The sequence below is a fragment of the Heteronotia binoei genome, chromosome 1 (assembly GCF_032191835.1).
Source record: "Heteronotia binoei isolate CCM8104 ecotype False Entrance Well chromosome 1, APGP_CSIRO_Hbin_v1, whole genome shotgun sequence".
NCBI classification, from domain to species: Eukaryota; Metazoa; Chordata; class Lepidosauria; order Squamata; family Gekkonidae; genus Heteronotia; species Heteronotia binoei.
In genome coordinates, this window is record NC_083223.1 from 247,110,383 (window position 1) to 247,134,456 (window position 24,074).

Below are 24,074 nucleotides of genomic sequence, written 5' to 3' on the forward strand. Positions count from 1 at the left end.
CATGTAGAGGCTGCTTTCTGAATACTCTCACAGCTATGTGAGACAGCGTCTCTTTCAGGTAGAAGCCACTGACAGTAAAAACAGGTAACGGTTTTCTATGGGAAAATTTCCATTATGCTAAGGGGAGCTGAGTAGGAACAATTTGTTCAGTCAGTTCCTTGGAGACTGACGTATGTTGCGCTGAAGTTACAGTGGCCCATGGGAGAAGATAGTGAGAAATGCATCCTACAGAGATGAGGAGGGGAATAGTGTCTGGCAGGGCCAGGCATGAGCAGTTGTCAGAACAAAAGTGGGAAAAGTACAAATAGGTATAAAGCTTCCCTGCTGTTAGGGGGAAATTCCGTTTACTCATCACCTGGTGCTGACTCTCTTGTGGATATGCAGAGCATATGCAGAACTAGGAACATACAGTCTAGCCTTCATGAAGGACATTTAAACTCTAAAAGCAAATTAATACAGTTGGCTATTGAAGAAGTCTTATAGCTAATAAGGTGTGTTTCACTACAGGAATGCAACAGCTCATAGTGACCTTCACAATGTGCTCTACATGGATCATAAACTTTGCATCAGTAGTCAAAGCAAGTTGTGTGATGCCTTTCCACCCTTTGCTCCTTGTTTGCTAGACTTTTTCACTGTTCCCTGTCATTGTTCTCCAGGTGGCTTACAACATTAAACATCCAATAATAACAACTGTATAATTAACATACAACCCCCCAGCATAAAATTCCAGCAGAGAGAACTAAATAACAGCAGCAATAAAAACCGTAGGGGTATTAAAAACGAAAGTGAGAATAGGAGAAGGGGAAGGGCATTAGCAGCCAAACAGAATTAAACATCAACAAAACCCTGGGAAAATGAGAGCCACCTGTTACTTGTTTTGAATGTTGTGTCACACACTACAGGATCAAATGATGCAGCTGTGCATACACTGGTGGCTTATGTAAATTCCTTGAACGTCTCAGTTTCTCCCAGACTTCCACTGCCCATGCTGCCCAACACAGTGCTCTGAAACGGAGCTGAGTGCTGTAAATGTCACTATCACGGGAGTGGTTGCCCTTAATGAGGGTGACTTTGCCTCCTTCACCTGCTCTTCTGGTCAAGCATCTGTGGGCTAGTGGTCAAATATCAGTACACTTGAGCCAGGCAATCAGAGAAAAGGAAGGGTTTATATTTTCCCTGTTAATGTGTTTTTTTTTTCTAATGAGAAAGATCCCCCCTCCTGCATTGTGCAGGGTGTTGGCCTAGAGGACCCCGGAGATATCTTTGAACTTTATGATTCTATGAAAGGAGGAGCATTTTTAACTGACTCTTTTGGCAAGGCTGTGAAGCAAGTCCAGTTTCCCCCTTTCCAGAGTGCCCTGTGGCCGAGCCTGTACAGAAGGTCCCGGGTTCAATTTTGGTTCTCTAATGAAAAGACCACAGATATCAAGGAAGATGTTTCTCTGCTTGAGACCCTGTAGAGCCACTGCCATTATAGTAAGTAGACAGTACTGAGCTACACAGACCAGTGGTCTGACTTGGTATAAGGCAACATTACATTCACGTGTTCTCTGTCACTCAAAGCTCATTGAGGCAGGCCTTCCATGTAGAGTGATAGTTGTATCCAGTTTGCAGTTGTTTGCAGAGGGAAAATAAATGTATTTAGCTGTATTTCAGCAGTGGAAGAGCATTGTAGGTCAGGCTACCAGGGAGCTGAAGTGAAATGTAATGAGTTAGCACAGTCCAAGACCTTTATGGGGGTATCTGGCTATTTACTTGTACTGTGGGACTCCAGCTGGTATCATGGCCATTGCTGAGGCACCACCAGATTGAGGCTGGGTAGCAGTATCTCTGCTGCCACAATTTCATTTAATCTTGTTTAGCTCTTAAAGCTGTCTGCAATCAGCAGCTGACTGTGCAGGCAAGGGAGAAGGAGGAAAGAAAGTGCAATGGGGATGGAGTTTGTGTGGGCTAACTGCTCATCAGGTTTTATTTTATTTAACATATTGGTACGTCAAGCCTCCTTGTTGTTGCATGGAAGTTGGCACTACACCAGTCCATGCACATTATCCACATGTTTTGTTGTAGTGGAATAAGAGCTTGCCATTCTTGCCAAAAACAACAGCGATGGTAGAGGAACAAGGAATCTGGTGTGCTGCTCTTCTCCTTGTCTCCTGCACAATGGGCATGTCTTTCCATCTTGGCTCTTCCTTCTCCCCTTGATTTCCCATCTTCTGACCCCAGCTTGGCAAATAAGCCAGAGAGCAACTGTGCTTATTGACAAATCAGGGGGAGAGCAAGCAAAGCGGGGAAAGACCGGAGGAAGTCCTTGGCAGGGGACAGGAATTGGCATAGTCAGGTGACTATATGAAGGAGCAGGCTCCAGTGTACCTTCTCCTGGAGAATCCACTAGGAAGGTGCAAGAATATTGCCCTCAGGTTTTTCTTGTTTTTTTCCGAGTCATTCCTTTGATTGCTCCTCATTTACAGGGCCATCACTTATTGCAAATGATATGCTGAGATTCTGGGTAACAGGAACAAGGGGTTTTATTTCAATATATTGGAGAGGATCCAACCATCATCCAAGGGGACTTCCTCCAGCCTAAGGAGCTTTCTTCCAGTTTAAGTGGCTCTTTTGTTGGGGGAAGAGAGAAGAGACTAGAATTATACCTCACCGTTCACTCAGTCTCAGAGCTGTTTACAGTCTCAGAGCTTCTTTCCCTTCCTTTCCCCTCCCCTCCCCTCCCCTCCCCAGAACAGATACCCTGTAATGTAGGTGGGGCTGAGAGACCTCTTTTGAGAGCTCCTCTTGAGAGAACAGCTTCGAGAGAACTGTGATTAACTCAAGGTCACCCAGCCAGCGGCATGTGGAGGAATGGAGAATCAAACCCTGTTCTCCCAGAGTAGAGTCTGCGCACTTTACCAGCCTGGCTCTCAGACTTTAGACTTTGCTCAGTGGGGTAGTAGGATAGGAGTAGAATCCACACCACTGGATATAATTTTCAGTGTGCTGATGTTTTGTAAGTCTGGAGAATTTGCTGCACTAGGTTAGATGGGTAGTGATGAGAAACATTCTGCATCCTTCACATGATCACTTGTATCGTGCTCACGTTAAGCCCCATGGAAGGATATGAGATTAAATGTAGTTTTATGCATTCATGTGTGTTACAAAAGGAAATGTTTGAGATGGAAGAGAAATGCTTCAAAGGGAGGCAGGTCTGCATGTAAACCAAGTTCAGTGTGAAACAGAATTTAAACTGGGTTCCTCCGGTACGATTGGCAAAGATATATCCGGATTATAGTAATAGATGTTGGAAATGTAAAAAAACTAAAGGAACCATGTACCATATATGGTGGCAATGTGATCAGGCAAAAAAGTATTGGGCTTTGATTGGTACATGGATCAAAAAATTCTTAAAATTAATTTACCCCACGTACCGGAGTTATACTTGCTAAGTATCTGTACAAGTAATCTTTCTAAACCCATCATGAAGCTGCTATTACACATTGTCACTATAGCGAGAATTCTCTACGCCAAATACTGGAACACAGCCATAATACCTAACAGAGAAGAGTTTATTGTTAAGCTATTAGAAGCTGCAGAAATGGATATCCTGACTACTAGATTAAGAGAGGGGAACATCCAGAGATGTAACGAAACGTGGAACCCAGTATATCGATGGGTTAAAGAAAAAGGTGTTGATTTGGAATAATAGAACTTGTAATTTGATAACCTCGACCGCTCCTTGTGTGAATGGGGAGTTAGCATGATGTTAGTTTGTTGGTATGTTATTAGAGTGTGGTAGGTAACATATTGTTATTATTGTTGTATGTTATTAGGTTAGTATGTGGAACTGTGTATTTGTATTTGATGTTGTGGTTGTTGATTGTTTTCTTTTTTGTGTGCTTTTTATTCAGCAATAAAATCGTTTAAATTTAAAAAAAAAAAAGAATTTAAACTGGGTTCCAGTGGCACTGTAGGGATTAACACAATTTATTCCAGTATAAGTTTTCATGAGTCAGAAATCTGTCAGATGTGGAGTATCCATCCAAGCTGCTAAATTTATACTTCAAGCAACAGAAGAAAAAAAAAAGAAATGGGAAGTGCTGTGTAGTGGTTTGACTAGGATCTGGGATACCTAGGTTTGAATCTCCACCCTGCCATGGAAGTTCACTGGTTCATATTCTCTCTGTATAACTTACAGTGGAGGAGAAGGGAACAAAACAGGCTGCTGCTTCATGTTCCCATTGAGGAGAAAGACTGTGTGAGGTAAATAAGGGCATCCGTTTAACAAAGGGGACATGTGACTTACAAAGTGATGTCTTGGCACAAAGAAAGTTTAGTGTGCATTGGATAACCAAGAGCAAATTGGATTATATGGCACACAGTAAGTCTGTGTCAATGATTTAAAAAAAAGATGAGGAAAGCATGCAGAATGTGGTAAGTTGCCAGAGAGAAGGAAGCAATAAAACCAACAACCTGGGATATTACAAGCAATACCAAAAACAAGCACTGTGATGTACTGGCTAACAACGTTTAGTAAAACCTTTTTAAGAGTCATATAATCTTTTTGTACACAATATAAAGTACAACATTACAATTTTATAAAAAAGGTCTATCCAATGAGCACCCAGATATAGGCTTATTTCCCCAAAAAAACTTCCTCAGGAGTATTCCTATTTCCTTCAGGGTTATCAGGAAGCATCAGTGACAAAACCAGGGTAGTGGAGTATATGGTAAATGTGAGTATGTGCACATGAATATATATAAGGTAAAAAGTTGTGGAGCTGGTTCCTTGGTACAGGTTAGGATTAAAGGAACGATGAAGACCATTACTCTCTTCCAAATAGATCCATAAGTATTTGTATGAAAAAAAATCCTACCATACCTTGTAGAAGTGCTTTTTTTACTTTTTTTTTGTTTGCTGTGCATTCCTTCTCATATGGCCAACTTGTCTGTCTCTTTGTTCTGCTCCTTTCCCCTTTCTTCGTCACTCCCCCCCCCACCCCAGAAATGGATTGATTGTTAAATAAAGAAATTACAATCAATCTGTTGCCCCAGTGGTCTTGGACAGAACCACTCTCTTTCCATCCTTGCATAGACGCCACTACTGCCAGGAATTTAGCCACAGCCGCAGTAATACCAGGGTCAGTATTAGCTTAGCAGGGAAGACACAGAAACAAGAGAAACCTTGGAAACTATCATATTCTGTATCCACAGATCTCTCAAAGGGGTCATCGGCACACATTCAAAGAAAACATGGGATAAAGTTTCAATTCCCACAGACCCATATGTGCACAAACTATCTGAGTAGGGTACTCCTTGGAATCTGTCCACTAGAACAGCAGAAGGGAAAGTATCTAGCTTAGCAAAAAAGAAAAGCTGTCTGATATTTGAGGATAATCAATTGATTAAAAGAAGATGGAAGGGTGCGGGGCGTTTCTTGGTTGTATTGAATGCACTCTGTTCCTGTGCAGCTGGAGAGTTTTTCTCTGATTTTTTTAAAAGAAGGAATGGTTGTTCTCGAGGGGCTTTTCCTAGTATTACTGTACAAAGACTGTTATATCTCACAGTTTGCTGTACAGCACGCAAACAGCAGTACAGCAATATCTGATAAAGGAAAACTGTTCATTCTGACAGAGAAATGTGCACATGGGACAGGGGAGAAGGCAGAATCTGGTTCAGAAATGATAACTGCCTTTATATATACACCCTTTATATATGATTCCAGAAATATAAAACTGCCTTTATATATGAGAGTCCAGAGATGGTAACTGCCTTTATATAAAGCCAGTGTCTGGTTTCTGCCTGGTGTTGTTTTGTGTGAGCAAGGAGATGCTATGCATTTATTTATTTGATGCATGACTTGTATTCTTTCCTGGGCCCCTTCCAATCTCCTTGTCAGGCATTTTACTGGGCTCTGCACCCAAAGCTAGAGAGCCAGCTACAAATATTGGCTGTGTACATTAAGCAATACCAAATAAAATATCTGCAATGAGAAATGCTTGGGAAAATATTTGTGGCTTGTTAAATGGAGTAGGTGCTGGATTTTGACCATTGTTGTAGCGCCAATATAGCATGGTGAGCCTCAAAGTTCACTCCAGGTTGACAGCTAGACATTTTGAGGCTGTTTCTACAGGAGGAGCCTTCAGGGCATTGTTGCTGTGTTTTATTGGCAGAGCAATTCCAGCTGAAATTGTAACTAGAGGTGCATCATTTAGTAGTAAAGTTTGCCTTTCCCTTTCCTTTCCAGTTCACCTTGTGGATATTTGGAACATGATCGAAGCCTTCCGAGACAATGGCCTTAATACCCTGGATCACAACACAGAGATAAATGTTTCTCGATTGGAAACAATAATTTCATCCATCTACTACCAGCTGAATAAACGCCTTCCTTCTACTCACCAGATCAGTGTGGAGCAATCCATCAGCCTTCTTCTTAACTTCATGATAGCAGCATATGACAGGCTAGTAACTGCCTTGGTTGTTGTTTTTTCCCTCTCTAAGTAGTCCATGTTGCTTGCAAGTGGATGCTGCCTATGCCAGGTGCCTGACGTCTTTCATGCCCACACTGGAGCAGATGGCATAGGAGGCACACCCTTGTTCTAGCCTTAAAATCTGTTTTGAGCAAGATGCTTATCTCTCTGTCGTGTCTCGTTTCTTCAGGCAACAGATACAGGCCACCTTGTTAGCTCATGAGCTGTGCTTGTTGCTCTTTGTGTATGTAAAGAGTAGCTAAAAAGAGCCAGCAAGAATGTATAGTGTCAGTGCTGTTACAGTTTTACTTATTACAGGTGCCATACAGAACCAGAAATAGCAGTACTCAGCCAAATAGGCCAGGGCGTCAAAACTTCCTTGAGCCACTGTTGGGGGGGTCACAGAGAGAGGCAGGATATTATTGCTTTACAGAAATGGTCTTCTGCAGGGAATCAGTGCTGTTCAACATTGACTTTTATCAGTCTGAACTGAGGAGAGGACATCATACTGATTAGAGTCCAAGTTGATGCAAATTTGGGAGAATATTGAAATGCCTTTAAATTACTTACTAGGTATGGTGACTTAAGGGAACCTCCACGTTCAGAGGTGGTAAACCTCTGAATACCAGGAAGGCCTCTGACCGTATGCCTTGCTATTGGCCCTCCAAAGTATCTGGTTGACCACTGTGTGAATTAGGATGCTGCATTACCAGTGTGATTAAGGAGGGTGCTTCTTATGCTAGAAAGCCAAATCCACTTGAGCTGGGTAAGCAAAAGACACAATCAAAAGACACAATACAGGAAAGGAGAGCCAAGTGGGCAGCTAACAGGATGGAAGGCAATAGGAGTGCTGTAAAGAAAGTTGGTGGGTCATTTGTGAATGACAGGATGAACAACACTGCCCTCTATGATTGAAGCTCTTCCTAAGCTCTTCCCTGCTTGCTGGGAGGGCGGGATATACATTGTAATAAATAAATAAACAGTCAGTTTCCAGGAGACAGAAAACGTGGAAGGCTCGTTCAACTAGAGAAGAGCGGCTTGTATCAACATGGAAAAATTCAAGATGATGTGCGTGAATATGACTTTTCAAGACGTATAAATTGGAAGGCTCTTTTAGTTGCCCATTTATAGTGTCCTGTCCCTGTGTGCGAGAGCCCATTTTTGGCTCTAAAGAGCAAGACTTTTTGTCTTCTGAGTGTGGTTGCATTGAGGATGATGTTCTTGAGGAATTGACACATATGCTTCCATAGCTTTTATGTTGACAGAAGCATATTTGAAAACACACAGGCAGCATGTGCAAAAGCTTCTGGTGTTCCTAGACCTGAGCTCCTGTGTCTTTTGTAGCTTTCTGCCATGTGTAAATAATGTCAGTGTCAACCCACTGAACTGCATTTCTTCTTGCAACTCCCCGCCCAACCTCCCCCCGCCCAATTCTGAATACAGCAAAAACTCAAGGTGGAATCCAAAGAGCTACTTTAAGTGTACCCACTGAGTTGACTTTTTCTTCCTTTTAAACAGACTTCCATATTGGAGTCCTTGTTTCAGTGGTAATTTGCCGCATGGTATTGGGGGTGGTTGGTTTTGAGGCATCTGTGAAGTGTAACTGTTAAGAGAACAAACTGTGATGGAGCTCATGAATTCATTCCTGGTGAACGGGGGGCGGGGCGCGGGATAACACCAACCTGTCAGGATTGTTTTCAGCGATCACTGACAGTGTTTAATGACACTATTTTGAGCACTTGGGGAAAGTAAAATGCTTTGTAATAGTGATGTGCAAGTCCAAATTCTCCCTCTCTGCCCGGTATGTGCCCAAGATCAGATTAAAGCATGCAAAATGAGCCAAGACCTGCATGTTAAATTTTGCTCCCAACCTTCCTCTGAAGAATTCAGAGGGACCTACATCATTCTCCTCTTCTCTGTGTTTATTCTCTCAGCAGCCTTGTGTAGTAGATTTTGCTGAGAAAAAAATGACTGAATGTGGATGTCTCTCCAGGTCCCAGTTTAACAACTGTACCACATTAGAAGAAAGCCTGAGTCCATTGGCACCTTTAAGACCAACAAAGTTTAATTCTGGGTATAAAGTTTTGTGTGCATGGATACGTCTTCAGACACAAACAAAAGCTTACACACAGAATTAAACTTTGTTGGGTTTAAAGGTGCTACTGGACTCAAACTTTGTTCTGTAACTTCAGACCAACATGGCTACCCACCTGAAGCTGTACCACGGTAGCTTTCCAGAGAGGGGTGTGTGTAAACCTATTCTTAAGGCAAAATTTAGGTGGGGAGGGGGGGATGTTGACACAGAAAACTTTCAGTTCATACTGTGTTCCTGAGCTAACCACATTCCCCCTCCCCCCCCCCCCACTCACTGTACAACTTCTTTGACCTGGATATGTATTTCAAGGGCTTTGACTGCTCAGAATGTGATTGCTCCAAGGTTCTCTTTCTTGATTAGTTTATGTGGATTCATCGTCAGTCTTTGCCTTCACTGGTCTCAGGTGACCTGATGCCAGGGACCTCATAGGAACTTTTCCCCTTAGAAGCCCCTGTAGCTGTGTCTTTGGGGAGATCCAGCTGAACTGCTGCTTCTCACAAAAAAAAGCTAAAAAACAACTGTGTCAAAAATACAAGATACAATTTACAACTTTTACAAAAATCGATATATTTTGCATTCGAAAATCATTCCAAAAACATGAATCACATAGAGAGCATAAAGTCCAAAACACGAATACAATTCTCAAGGATGACTCCGGAAAATTCCAAAAGGTCTATAGGGAGTATTACTACTCAGAAGTAAATTCTAAACGGAGTCCTCCTACTGATGTCGGCTTCCGAAGGAGAAAATCTTGCCTTCATGCAGTCATCGACTTAAATCGCGTTCTGCTGCATTTGCAGCTTCTTCACAAGTCAACTGACAAAGGTCCTCAGACCGGCTTTCTCCTAAATGCCCATATTGTATATTTCAATTGTTTATTTTGTTTGCTTCTCACAAAAGGGCATGATAATTCACATTCCTTTTCTGCCTAGTGAAACCTCATCAAAGGTGGGAGGGGGCAAAGGAATCCTGTGTGTAGCCCCCAGTTACTCACGTGCCCATCTGGAGCTTGTGATTTGCATGTAAACTAGCTCATATGAGCAATGGCTGGTGCACTTTCTGTTTTTAATGGAGAATAGCTTGTGGGGGCAGTAGAGGCTGAGCTGAGCATCATGCAGCTACAGTTGAGGGAAGCTTCACAGAATGTGAGAATTTGCATCTCAGTCAGATAATTTAAGCCCTGTGTCACACAAGTAGTTGCAGTTGCTAAAATGATGTCTTGGAGGGCAAGAATGACTGACAAGCCTGATTCAAGACTTGCTGTTTATCACTGAACTTGGTAGCTACTGTTCCCACTGTCATAGTAGTTATATAGAAGCTTGTGGACCTCTTTTCTTCATACATGCTTTGTTCTGTCCAAACTGGATTTCTGACTGAACAATTTGTTCAAGCATTGTGCCAGCGTAACAGAATAAAAGAAGTTCAGTGGTGTTTTTTTGGAATTCAGGAACTCTCTAGCTTTCTACGTCAGTAGTTCCCAATCTTTTTAGCACCAGGGACCAGTTTTGTGGAAGACAATTTTTCCATGGACTGATGTGTGTGTGTGTGTGTGGGGGATGGTGCAAGGGTTTTTGCCACCCCAGGCTGACCCCCCTCATACTCCATCCCTGATCCCCCATGGGGATCTTTAAATGAGGAGTAAGCAAAGGTCATTGCTGCGCTGCCCCTACTGCCTGCCCAGGACCTGGGCAGATGAAAGAGGTGGTGTTTTGGAGCTATACTGCCTCTTTTGTCCACCTGGGTCCTGGGCGGGTGGAAGAAGTGACAGGGCTGCTCTGCCTCAGAGTGAGGCCGCTCTGCCTCTTTTGTCCACCCAGGTCCTGGGTGGACGAAAGGGGCAGTGCAGCACCTCTGCCTTGCTCCATGGCCTGGTCGCTAACAGGCCATGGCCCGGTACCGGTCCACAGCCCAGGGGTTGGGGACCCCTGCTCTATGTGAATTACATGAAGTAGTTTTAAACATTTCTGTAGTATGTTCAGTGTTCAAAACACTTCAGGCATTACATTGAAGTCCTTCCAACATTGCTGTAAAATAGGCCACTATCTCTCTATTGTGGCTGAGTGTGGATGCTGAGGTAGGGTGGGTTGCTTAAACAAACATAGTGAGTTTGTGTCAGTGGTGAGTTTTGAACAAGGAACATTAGGGCTCAGTCTTAGCGTAGCATAAATGCTTTTTGCCTGCCTAAACTCATGCATCTTGGCTCTCTCTGTTACCTTTGTTCAATTAGGAAATGGTAATTGGCTTGTTTCCTTTCCCTCCACTCAGCTAAGATTGAAGTTTTCCTCTAGCCTAAGGAGCCTTTTTTCCAGTTTAAGTGGCCTATTCCATTGAAGAAAGGCTTCAAATTTAGGTGAGTGGAATGGTAGCATAAGACCAGTGAGGTTTGTCTGTGTTATTCTGTTAGCCCAGCATGACAAATTTCCTACATAGAAAGCTCTTCCATGCAGGAAAATCTGTGCAAATTATGTGTAGATCATTAGTTATTACCATGTGTGCATCTGCCTTTTTGTGTATCCATACAAGGAACCCCATTTACAGTTTCTTGGTGTGCATGCCTCTGGTAAAAGCAAAGCACAGGGGAATCTGTATAGAAAATCTTAACACATTTTGGCATCAATGCAGAGATTCTGCAGCATCTTAAATGGCTTCTCTGTAAGGTGCTGAGTTTGGACAGCATGGTGTAAGCAGCTGGCTAACAATTTACTTCAGGGTGGGAAATGGCATTTGAAACCAGTCAAATTTTGAGTCCAGTTCCACGGGGAATCCTTTTGCAGAACAGACAGCTAAAATCCACAAGAGAATCTTTTCAGTGTTCCACTCTAATAGTAAAAACAGCATTAAGATCTTAAAGCCTGGTTCCTCACCAATGACGTTTGGAGGTGGCTGCTGGAAAAGTAAAGGCTGAAAACGGGGGTGGATCCAACAGGCTTTTCCACTGAAATTCTCCCAATTCCTGTCGTTAATATTGCTCATGTCTTACGTGGGTTTTGTCCCTGCTGATCCCACTATCCTCAGTGTAACCTTTTTGGGTGGTCAAAGGGGGACCCTTCTTTCCTTTTTTACATCAACAGATTGAATTAAATGCATTCTATTATTGTGTCTTCAATTATTAGAAACTCTTGAGCTGTAATTGTGGCCTTTCTTTCACAGCGAGGGCCATGGGAAGTTGACGGTATTTTCCATAAAAGCCATGTTGGCAACCATGTGTGGTGGGAAAATTCTGGACAAGTTAAGATGTGAGTATTACACAGAAATAACTTGTTTAAAGTTTTTTCTGGCAAGTCAGCACAAAGATCCTGGCTACTACTTTTTCGTGCTGTCATGCTAAGGAAGGTTTCCCTGAGCCTGGCATCTGGTCAATTTAATGTTATTTTTGTATTGCTTTTCCAAATGCTCAGTCCAATGTACAATTTCAAGCTGCTGCCTTGATCCTCTGGTCAGATGGCTAAGGAGGAACAAACCTGAAGCCGAATTCAGATAAGGCAGAGATGCAGCAAGAAGGATGATAGCGCAGGTGTGAAAACAGCAGGTTGTTTAGTTGAGAAGGATGGACTGTAAAAAATCTGGCAAGTAATCTCAATAAATAAGCTCACAATTCAGAAATATATGTGGGGGAAATATAATTAAAATGCCTTCCTTTTTGTTAAATGTTGGAATTTCTACAATTCAGTCGATGAGGCTTAGGCAGAGAAGGCATTGTGCAGCGGGCTGAACTAGATGACCCTGGAGGTCTCTTCCAACTCTATGATTCTGTGAATCTAAGTTAGGGTATATTTCAGTGGGTGTGTTTCTTCTGTGTCTTTATTATATATTACTTGAATTTTGATGCACTTTAGAATAATAACTTTTTTAAAAAGACCATCGCTGGTTAGAAATCCTGACAGTCTCGAGAGGAAATTATGTTTCCAACTTTCTTTTTCTTTTTTGCTTTATCATTATCTAATAATACAAATCTTGAATACATAACATTTAATAATAATATTTACAAATTTCTCTCCCTGTTTTCATTATCGAGACAGTTTGAATGAGACAAAGAATCAATACCCCCCCCCCCCCCCATTAACATAGTGCAGATGTCCCTTCTCCAGATTGGAGAGGGCTGTTGCCAAGTGTCCCATAGTTTGCTTCTTAAATTTACAATATACTTTTCAGGGTATTTATGTATAGGGAGACTCCCTTCCTAATCTCTGTATTCAATAGCATATATTGCAAACTTTCAATGTAGTAACTCATTGGCATCATAGGTAATCGGTTTGGGTTAATGCTGAACATGGTTTTGATGAAAAGTCAAATTGGTATGTTGGTGGAAGGCAGTTTTCACAATTACATCAAGTGTGTAGATTAACTCCATTTCTAGATTTGGCTGATCTGTCCTCACTGATCCACTCTACTGTAACCTCAAGACTGGATTATTCTAATGCGCTTTACATGGAGCCAACCTGGAAACATCAGACTGTTTAAAGTACACAGACTCATCTTTTGAACAAGATGCCTCATTTTTATTACATTACACCTGTCTTAGACTATCTGCATTGGCTGCCATTTTGTGGATCCCAGGCTGTAAAGTACCTATCCAAAGGACTGGCTTTCTCTGTGTGAATCTGTATTCCAGTTTCATTCATTACACTGTCCTTTCTTTTAGGAAGGGTCATTCTGTGGTGATCTGTCCCAGGGGTTTTCCAGGTGTTGTTTCTCCCCTGTCTGTGCTTAGGAGAGCTTTTAAGGAATTTTATTCAAGAGCTTTTTGAATGGTTTTATGCAGCTGTGGTGGATGGAAATATATTTTTAAGCAGTTACCGTGTGTTCTGGTTTTATTGCAATGCCCTGTGCATACTTGTAAACCACTATGAGCCCACGCTGTTCACACAATAAAACTGCTTATCAAAATACCAAAAAAATTAACCGCAATGGCAGGAGTCCACAAATACACTTTCCAGCATATCCTTTTAACGTGGCAAATGTTTTTGTGATGAAAATGTTAATGAGAGATGTGTTGGGTGTTCACCTCTGACCTCTCACTGGGCTTGGAAGTGGTCAGAAGCAGAGGGGCTTCATGCTTCTTCCTGAGCACTTTCAAAGGCTAGCATGTTATTAGAGACAAAATTCCATACATGCACCCTAAGTTGAAAGAAGAACTGAGGACAATGTGCAAAAGTCCCTCCATGACTGTTGGCAGTCACTCACAGCTGGGAAAAACACAAACTTAGGGGTCTTAGTGTTGAAAATAGTCTGATATAAAAAACCACTAAGAAACAATTTTTTGTAGTTATAGAGTTTATATTTCAATTTCAACATAACATTCTGTCACAAGCCAGTGTATTTAATCACAGGATCAACCTTTTTCTCTTACAGCCCTCCAAAAAATTAAAGTCCATAACACAGTCTATTCATGTGCAAAAATCTTGCCCAAAGGAGGGATCAGGAAATCTTTACAGCCTTCATACAAACACCTCTTCTAGATAATTCAAGATGTTTCAAGGCTGTTAAATGGAACTCAATTTCAGTGACTTTTCATACAGACACAAAGTTCACAGCTTACAACAGTGAACCTATTGATTCATTGATGTAAGCTATGAACATTGTGTCTGTATGAAAAGTCATTGAAATCGGGTTCCATTTAACAGCCTGACAACTGAAGAAGAACAGAACTGAAATGTCTTGAATTATCTAGAAGGGGTGTCTGTATGAAGGCTGTAAAGATTTCCTGATCCCTCCTTTAGGCAAAATTTTTGCACATGAATGGACTGTGTTATGGATCTTAATTTTTTGGAGTGTTGTAAGAGAAAAAGGTTGATCCTGTGATTATATACACTGGCTTGTGATAGAATGTTATGTTGAAATTGAATGTCTTCACTCTATAACTATAAAAAATTGTTTCTTAGTGGTTTTCTATATCAGACTATCACTCTCAGCTCCGGGCAGTTTAGCTCTTCTGGCTGGGTCCCCCATGCCTGCCAAAGCAGAACAGTTTTGCTGACTTGCAGAAGGACATAACATTTGACCTAGGGGCAAGAGGGAGAATTCCACAGCTGGGATCTGCTGTCTTCCAACTTCTCTGTGACAGGCCTGCCCCATTTATAATCTGCAGGCTGATGGTTCCACTCCCTCGGGTTTTGCTCAACATAACTTTAATTATCCATTGTTTTCAGCCCACTTTCTCCTGAGCTTGTTTTGTGTTCAGTATTGAAATTCAAGCAGCTTGGTGGGCTTGCACTCAACACAGCACATGTGCTGGCTTGGCAGTTGTATAGGTGAGCGTGGGAAGAGACTTTGGCACCAAAAATGGCAGCGGAGAGAGGAGGCAGTGTTGCTCTGTGCTACAGAGCGCTTGTTGACTTGTATGAGTAGGTGAGGCTTAGCTAAGGGTGGAAGTAAAAACAGGGAGAGAATGCCTACCTCTGGTTTTATGCTGCTTGTGTGACAGTTTAGATCATACTGTGGCCTCTTGTTTTAATTTTCAGCTTTGTAAGCTGCCCTGAGTGCCATTTCAATAGAATGGCAGGGCAGAAATGTCTTAAATAATAACCTCCTACTGCTTTTCTTTGGCTTTGCCCTGTTCATCCTGGCTGTGGGAAGACTCAGTCGTAATTCATAAGCCCTTCTAGACCAGCTACTCTTACTTGTTTGCAACAGAAACTTCTCAGTGGCTTCATTTCTCTTTTGGGGACTTGTATGTCTAGATTTACACATGTCCCCCCCCCCCCCTTGTTTGGTTTTTCTTTTCCCAAGTGTTGCCTGGCAGTTTTTACTCTGTTGTAATATTGAGCTGCTGTCATATGCTGAGTGTGGCCATCAATTCTGTTTTCCCTCTTGATCATCTTCAGTGGATCTTCCTTCCCTTTTGAGCCTCTGAATGTACTTTTGCAAAGCACTGAATTTGCCTCTTTAATCTAGGCCTGTTGCTTCCCTTTCCAGACCTGTGTGCGCTCTCTGAACTAAGAGTTCCACTCAGTGCTACAGGCATGGTTTGTTATCACTGGTTAATGGTCACTTTTGGCAGCAGGGTTTTTGACATGTTGGTGCTAACTTTCTCTCCAAGATGCCTTTCTTGAGAGACCAGACCAGACTGAGACATTTTGGCACCCGGGACAGAAAAACCCAAATGATATTGTCCTTTCCTTTCCATACTATTAAAAGTATCACAAATTAATTATCTGACAGTTAGCTGCCCTTCCTCTAATGGTGTTCAGAATCTTCTGCCAGAGATGGCTTCCACATTCAGCCGAACAACATGCCTGTCATATCTCCCTCCTGGAGTACCTCCCTTGCACTTTTCTGTTTTACTCTCTCCACCCTACACATTGGATTCTTGCCTCTGCTCGGATTGGTGTTTCATCTCCAAGACTGGCTTGACTTCTCAGGAGCCATTCCAGTGCTTCAGGAAATCTGAGACTGTTTCCAGAACTCGATCAGCTTGTGTGGCCAGATGTCAGTAGCTGTCTCCAACAGGAGGTCAGTTGGTGCTCTGGTTTTCCTGCTAGAGGCACCCTTTATGTTCCGCTTTCAGTAAATCATCTCTAAGGTTGACCTTCCTTGCCAAAGGCAACAGTAGTGTAATGTCTCTTGGGAAGACCTATTAAAGTGTTAGTAAGTAATGAGCAATGTTTTGAATGCTCCAGAACTTTTCATCAGGATGATCATTCAGTTGGTTCACAATGCTGATGGATTATTTGACAACATATAAATGTTTGCAAGAAATGAAAATGTTACTAGCCCAATCTCGTAGGAGCTGAGGAGGGTCAGTATTTGGACGGGAGACCATCAAGGAAACATGGGGATGCTGTGCAGAGGAAGACAATGGCAGACCATCTTGGTTGCTCTCTTGTCTTGAAAACCTCATGAGGTGGGATTTCATGGGGTCTCCATGAGTTGTCTGCAGCTTGACAACATACACATTTCTTTTACTTCTTACTAGATAATCTCCTGTGTGGCTACAAGGATTGCCATTTTTTCATGCTTGCTCTCTGCCTTACAATACACCCCTGCGTTCTGATTAGAGGCAGTTTTGAAATATTGCTGTTTTTAAAAACATATTTTCAAGAAAAAGAACAGCTGTTCCTTCTTTCTCTCATTCTCCTAGCAGCCTTTGGTGCAACCTAACATCTGTTTTGCACTGAGCACATTCATTCTAACTTGGCTGTTATAAGCCTTCTGAAAACTGTAACAAACTATAGGAAAGGAAAAGGAAAGGTCCCCTGTGCAAGCACCAGTCGTTTCCGACTCTGGGGTGAAGTTGCTTTCACAACGTTTTCACGGCAGACTTTTTACGGGGTGGTTTGCCATTGCCTTCCCCAGTCATCTACACTTTCCCCCCCAGCAAGCTGGGTACTCATTTTACCGACCTCAGAAGAATGGAAGGCTGAGTCAACCTTGGGCTGGCTACCTGAATCCAGCTTCTGCCAGAATCAAACTCAGGTTGTAAGCAGAGTTCAGACCACAGTACTGCAGTACTGCTGCTTTACCATTCTGTGCCACAGGGCCGCTAACAAACTATAGACTGGATGGCTTTTCCATAATGTAATAAACATCTTTATTTTCCTTTCATCACCCTCTTTTTAAAGTCAACATCTAACCTGACAAGTTCTGGTTAATTTAACAGCTTTCTTGGTGCTTTACAGTGGCGCTTCATTTGTCCCTATAAAAATATTGGACTTACTTTTAAAATTGTCCTGAATATCTACCTGTAGGGGGTTTTTTTGAGCGAGGGTGAGGGGTTTGTCTTTGCTGAGGTATATCCTGGCTTTTCTCTCTGCTTGTTGTCTTTGCCCACTGGCAGTGTATTCTGCTCTTAGGGGCTCCATTAGTGTGGAGAAAGATTTATTCCTTCATCCTGCATTTTTCTTTAAGTAGTATGATAGGTTTCTACTCTGATTTGCTCTGTCATTCATTTGCTGCACTGACCCACCAAGTATAGAGCTCTTTTCAAAGAACCACATGAACTTTATTTTCTGCTATATTTGGCATTCCTCCAAAAGTGCTTTATGAAATGCAGCAAAGGATTTAAACTGCTTTCAAAAAATTAGATCTTTCAATATTGGAAGGAATACAAACCCACTTTCTTTGGGGGGCCAGATAGTAACCGGTATACTTTCATGTAATTTAAAACCTAATTATTTACGTCTAAGACAACAGAGCAAAGATAAAAATAAGGAGTAATTAGTATGTTTGTACTGCCATGACAGTATTTAAACTGATGTAAATACGACTTTTGATTTCTAAATATGGATTTTGGTTTGATCTAGATATTTTCTCTCAAATGTCTGATTCCAATGGCTTGATGATATTTTCAAAGTTTGACCAGTTTCTGCGAGAGGTTCTGAAACTTCCTACTGCTGTTTTTGAAGGACCTTCCTTTGGCTACACAGAAAACTCTGTGCGGACGTGTTTCCCACAGCAGGTAAGTTTAGTACAAAGTGTGCTGTATTAAATGCTTGTGTAATGTTGCTTCAAAATAATATGGAAGTTTGATTAAATAAAGGAGGAAGAATGATCATAGACAATTAAACTTTCCTTCCAGCTGAGGAGACTTTACACTTGTTGTGCCCTGTGACAATTTAGTTCTCATGGCCCTTCTTACATTCCCAGGGAAATGCTGATCACCACTTTTGGATCAGGAAGCAGTTTTCTCCAAGCCAGTTTGGCTAGGGATCCTGGAGGCTTTTTTCCATCTTCTGGGCATGGAGCATGGGTCACTAGAAGTGTGGGCGGGGCAGGGGGGAGAGAGGCATTTGTGAACTTTCTGCATTGTACAGGAATTTAGACTAGACTAGGACCCTGGAGGTCCTTTTCAACTCTATGATTCTAATTTGCAGTCCGGTACTTGTGGCAAAATGGCCCTATTCAACCTTTACTTCCACCAAATATTTTATGAAAAGCTAATCAGCAGCATCAGCAGCACCTCACTTTGTTATTGCCTTTTTTGCTTAGCTAGTGCATCTAAGTAGGGTACATCACTGACCCCCACCCCTGCCTTTCTCCATTTCCTTGTCTGTTTTCCTCTGAGTATGAAGCATTAGCTTCACATGAGCTTTATTGTGAAGCCTCAGTTTGTTTGTTTGTTTGTTTATATTGGACTTGTTGTCCACCCTTCCCTTCAGCACTTTCTGCTTATCCCTTGTTATGTGGGAAACAGGCACAGGTTAAGAGCAGTGATCTCTCATATGGCATCCATGAGTGCCATAATGCCCAAAGAACCGGTTCTGGCTTTCTTCCATCTTATTGGAGCAGAAGGTGCTTCAGAGGATCCTGGGAGGCATCACTTTCAATCTGCAGGGAGCATCCATTCGGAAATAACTTCCTCTACCATGGGAGAATGCTTGCTGAGAACTTTCCAGTGTTTTTTTAATTGCCACTCATAGCAGTCATTTTGTTGTTGGTCCCACTTGCCATGGTAGTCATTTTCTCAAAATTCCAAGAAAATTCCCCAAAATCTTGGTGGTTTCTAAGGTGCTACTGCACTCAAACCTAGCTGCTCTACTGCAGATCAGCATGGTTATCCTCTGAAGCTATCAGCATTCCAGACTATCCACAGGTTTAACAAGGCTGGGAACTTCTTGTTAAGAATATCTTGTTAGTTTCTTAAAGAGGAAACCACTTATTTTGAAGCAAAATACAAACTACTCAGACCTGTGTTACTATCACAGATTTTTTAAAAGCATCATTAGCAAGTGAATTGATTCAGAAGCTAAGATACTAGTGGCTTCATATCTCAGCCATGTAAATTAACTGTATTCTTTCTAGATCCTCTAGATAAAGTGAAACTATTCCTGTAACTGTTTTTGTCCACTACCATATTTCAACAATAAAAGCCTTACTTTAATTCCTTGGATTTCATAACAAATTTCCCTGTTCTCTGCCGTATCATCAACTATTTCTTCTGCTTCTCACAAAATTTTACAAGAGTTCTTTTTCCCTGTCTGGTTGCCCTGCTGCCTATTTAACTCTCCTTACATGAGTTCTTTACATGTTATTAAAACATATGTAAAAACTGTGGTAGAGTCATTTTGTCTTTGTTTACTCAACACCTCCAAAACCATACTTTGGGACAGATTTAAGGGGTAGTGATATCTGCTGCCAGTAAGAGAGGAAGGAATGGTTGTGAAGAAAACTTCTCTGCTTGCTTATGAAGTCAAACATACTTGCTTCTGTCTAACCCATTAGTCTCTCTCTTCACAGAAAAAGATCATGCTAAACATGTTCTTAGACACATTAATGGCTGACCCACCACCCCAGTGCCTTGTATGGCTACCTCTCATGCACAGACTTGCGCACGTAGAAAATGGTAAGTTGATCAGTGTGAACATCTGAATTTCTCTCTCCCTTCCCTGCATATTCCACTTTATGTATAAAAGCTGCTATATGAGGTCATCAGGGTGTTCTTAATAAGCACAAAATATTGGGAAAGAGAGACATGCTTCTACATAGTAGACATGAGCTAATTGAGACTCTGCCTTGCATGTCACTGAATGTTTAGGGGTATGCTCATGCTTTGGCAAACACTGGTCACCAGTGCTGCCACAGAAGGATCTTTGGAATCTAAATCCTTTGAGAAACTGTTCTTGCATATTACAATGCTTAAGACCCACTTCTTAGAGCTGTGAATCCCTCTTCACAGCAGAGGACCACCTGAAACAGATGCAACTGCACATAGGCTTTGTTTCAAAATGCTGCCTCATTCCTGGGCTATTTAGGTGGCTTTGAGAGAGTCACAATTTCAGTCTTATTCAATGGACACAAACCAAACCACGAAGCAAAATTCATCATGAATTTTGCATTGTCCATGGTTTGTGAACAGAAGTTTGTGACAGATCTACTGTCACAAACTTTTATGAATTTTTAAAACAGTTTGTGATGGTTCGTGGATAGAGCAGAAAGTAGAGATTTAGATACTCCCAATTCCTTTAAATTCCTGATTTCTGTTCCCTGTAAAAGCTGCAAAAACAGCTAAGCGGCAGGGAGGCACTCCCTGCTGCTGAGCTGTTTTGGGCTGTCTTCTGCAATCCCTTTAAACTTTGAAGGGAATGCATAAGACAGCCCAAAACAGCTGAGTGGCTGGAAAGCTGTTTTTTGGTCTACTGCTCCCAATTGCTATTTTTTGGGCAAGCTGCTCCCTGTCACTCAGCTGTTTTTCGGACTGTGGTCCCTTTCAGCAGGGTTTGTGGCCCCACATCTGATTTGGTTTGCAACAAATCTCCTGTTTTGGTTTGTGGTTCAGCCATAAATCAAACCAGACTGCATTTTCCAGGTTTGTGCCCATCCCCAGTCTTATTCCCAGCTTTGCAATTAAGAGTTTGTGATGCAATAAAAGCCTGAGCTTTGAGCCAAGGTCCCTGTGGTCTCGAAACTCAGCTGAATTGTGACCTAGGTGTCCTTAGCGAAGCCATTACCAACCCTGTCCCCAGCCCCCCACCCTGCCCAATCCATAACACGGAGGTCATAATGGCTCTCCTCAGTTAATGGATTCTTGTTGGGATTGCTGAGATAATGCACATGAAGTACTTTGATTGCTTGGGGAAAGTGCTACTTATTATCCTCATTGTTATTAATTGTGCTAATAGCAAAATGCCCATCATCATGAAGGGCTTGTATATTGAAAGGACCCTCAGGGACCTACTTCATGTACCCACACTCCACTCTTTCCACAGCCAGTGAACGCCAGGCCACCCAATATTGGTGGGTGGAGGACAAATATAGGGAAGGGGGGGCAGACTAAAAGGTGACCTCATCTGGTGACCTGATTCTGTGTTTTGTATCTTGGCCACGGCAGTTGACATTTGGCTGTTCATATTGCTCTTTCTCTCCCTGTTGTCCTCTCCAAGTCTTCCATCCAGTGGAATGTTCTTACTGCCGGTGTGAGAGCATGATGGGCTTCCGGTACCGATGCCAGCAGTGCCACAACTACCAGCTCTGTCAAAATTGTTTTTGGCGTGGCCACGCAAACGGCCCTCACAGCAACCAGCATCAGATGAAGGAGCATTCCTCTTGGGTAATCCTCCACAAATGCCTTTTAATTCTTCCTAGAAAAACGTTTTGTGTCATTGTTTCCACCCAGTAGGTGTTCATGTGTTGGGCACTCTTCAGTTAATGAGCATGATGGAGAGGGTGGTTGGAGCAGGGTTTTGGCTGAGTTCTTCTGAGTCAGTTTGCTCTTTAGGCCTCATTGCCCTTCTATAAAAATCCAACATCAATCTTGGCGGGATTCCAGGAGGTTTAATTGAGTGGTTACGCATGTTAGTCATATTCATTTGTCTTTATCTTTATTCAGCTTTAGCAGCACATAAGCCATGTACCAAGAGAAACATTTATGAATTAAAAACAAAAGCAAAGAAAAAATTAGCCACATCAACCCTTCAGGCTTTATAAAAAGCCATGCAGAAGCAGTCTTAATTTATGCTTATTGGAAAGAGTTGAATATTTTAACAACCGTTTCGCAAGAAATTTCTCCCTGGCAACAGTGTGTTTTGAAGACGAAAGAAAAACATGCAATAACTAAAGAAAAACATGCAATAACTAATCAACCATGACAAGGAGCAGTCACAAAAACATTGTTCTGAAGGAATCCCTGCAAACTACCCTTTCATTTGCACTGTAGGTAGTGTATTACAGTGTACAAGTACAGATGTTAGTCATTTTCATTATTTTATCTATTAAGATCTGTTACAAGATCACTCAAGTGAGTTGCCTACACAGCTTGCACCAGCATAAATTTCCACCAGGCTGCTGAGAAAAAGGTATCTTTTTTTTAATCCCAAGAAAACCTTGGAAGCAAAGCAGTGGCTTGGGCTTACTCAAACTGTGGACAACCCAGCAACTTCTGTAAACTTTTTCTGCTCAGACACAGAGTTATCTTGCATCCCAGCTGCCTTTTTGCCTTAAGGTCTTCCTGTGTGTAAAACTAAGCAAACCATGCAGTCTTTTTCAAGAGGTGGGGTACAGTAATGAATTCCAAGGCAAACTATGAAACCAAAACAAAACATTTTCTCCCTTCCATTAATAACAGGTCAAGAAATGAATGATCTGTTCTTAACCTTTGAGCAAAACATTTTAATGATCTTTATTATTACTATTCTTTTAAAAAAGGTTTCCACTATATTTCTCATGCCATGCCTGCAGAAACAGGTTTGATATCAAGGTCTGATTTTCATGAAGTGGATGTTCCTGTTATAGAAACAGATGCCACTGAGACTGAGAAAGCAATGAATAAATGTGTAGAGTTTAGCACTGCCTTCCTAACCCTGAGGAGGGTAGGGTATAGTGGCAGATAATTCCTTCAATTAGTGTCTCTTACTGTGCCAGTGAACCGTCCTAAGATCATGGTGTTCGTTCTTGACATGTCATCCATTTCCAGATGTTCTCAGTTTGTTAACAAAATGCAAAATGAGAATGTGATGGGTTTGGCATGAAGAAGCCTGCAGCCTTGTAGGATTTTGTTCTGCTATTGTAGAGTTCACTCTTGTTGTTTCCATATGAAGTGTACATGTGAACTGCCTGGGAACTGATGGATGCACTTGTTTGGAAAGAGTCCCTCCTGCAAAACTGGGTGATGACTAGAACAGAGCATGTAGTTATAACAGAACTCCTGGGACAGAAAGGTTCTTTGGACTAGCCAATTGGAGGCTGCAAAGAGGAAATTATTTTGACAGGAAGCATAGAGCAGGCTTTAAAGGAAGATGCCCTCTGGATCCATGTCCTGTGTGGCAGCTTGTTGCTTTAACGAAATCAGACATGTTCCTTGTTCTGGTGAAATGGATTGTGGGCCAAGTTGATTCCAGAACAGGTGACATGTGGAGGACTGAAGTCCTTCTCACAGGTGCATGTGTGTGTCAGGGGAACTGGAAACCATCACAGTCTGAGCTCAGAGCAGTTGCAGAAGGGGGAAAGGCTCAGTGCCTTCTCAGCAGGCAAAAACAGCAGTCTGGCTCTTTAAGTGCTTGCCATCCTCTGGACAGCTAAGCAGCAGCAATAAAGGGACAGGGGAGGATATGACCAGAAGGGAATCAGCTATATCTGCCCAGGGAGCTGACTCTAGCCCCTTGAGGAGGAGGGGGCTTTCTGTATGGGAGTCTGGAAGACCAAACAGTAAATTTGTGATTTGCAGGTGGTGGAGTAGTGCAGCCAACTTACAGTGACCCCATAGGGTTTTCAGGACAAAAAGACGTGGTAATCTTGGCCTACCTTGGTAGCTTCCAATCCAAGCGCTAATCAGGGCTGATACTGCTTAGCTTCAAAAATCTGATGAGATTGGACTAGTCTGGGCCACCCAAGTGGTTTGCAGAGTTAGGAACTGGTTAATGAAAGAAGGGCCAGCTCCTCGCTCCTGAGTTTGTAGGAGGGAGCCCAGAGAGAGGAGGCAGGCTCAGGATGCTTTACCCAACTCCCTTCCTTTTCACTCCTGCTGGGCTCACTTCCCACTGAGCTGGGCTCATCAGGTGAGCAGCAAGGGACCCCTCACTCTGTTCACAATGTAGAATGCAATAGCTGTAGTAAAGATTGTCCTTACTGCCTTGCACACCATATATACCTGC

At 42.2% G+C, this 24,074-nt stretch overlaps 1 protein-coding gene across 8 annotated transcripts in view; it reads left to right on the top strand.

The window, feature by feature from the left end:
• DTNB (dystrobrevin beta) overlaps positions 1 to 24,074 on the top strand; it is a 178,728-nt gene that overhangs the window by 22,251 nt on the left and 132,403 nt on the right. For all 8 annotated transcript variants that reach the window (XR_009556037.1, XR_009556035.1, XR_009556036.1 and 5 more), the window contains exons 4-8: positions 6,233 to 6,450; positions 11,705 to 11,786; positions 17,793 to 17,947; positions 19,726 to 19,831; positions 21,369 to 21,535. Coding sequence is in view for 4 of the 8 variants with exons in the window: in XM_060250860.1 (XP_060106843.1) it covers positions 6,233 to 6,450; positions 11,705 to 11,786; positions 17,793 to 17,947; positions 19,726 to 19,831; positions 21,369 to 21,535 (728 nt within the window). In the remaining 4 variants the exon portion in view is untranslated. The remainder of the gene's footprint in view (positions 1 to 6,232; positions 6,451 to 11,704; positions 11,787 to 17,792; positions 17,948 to 19,725; positions 19,832 to 21,368; positions 21,536 to 24,074) is intronic.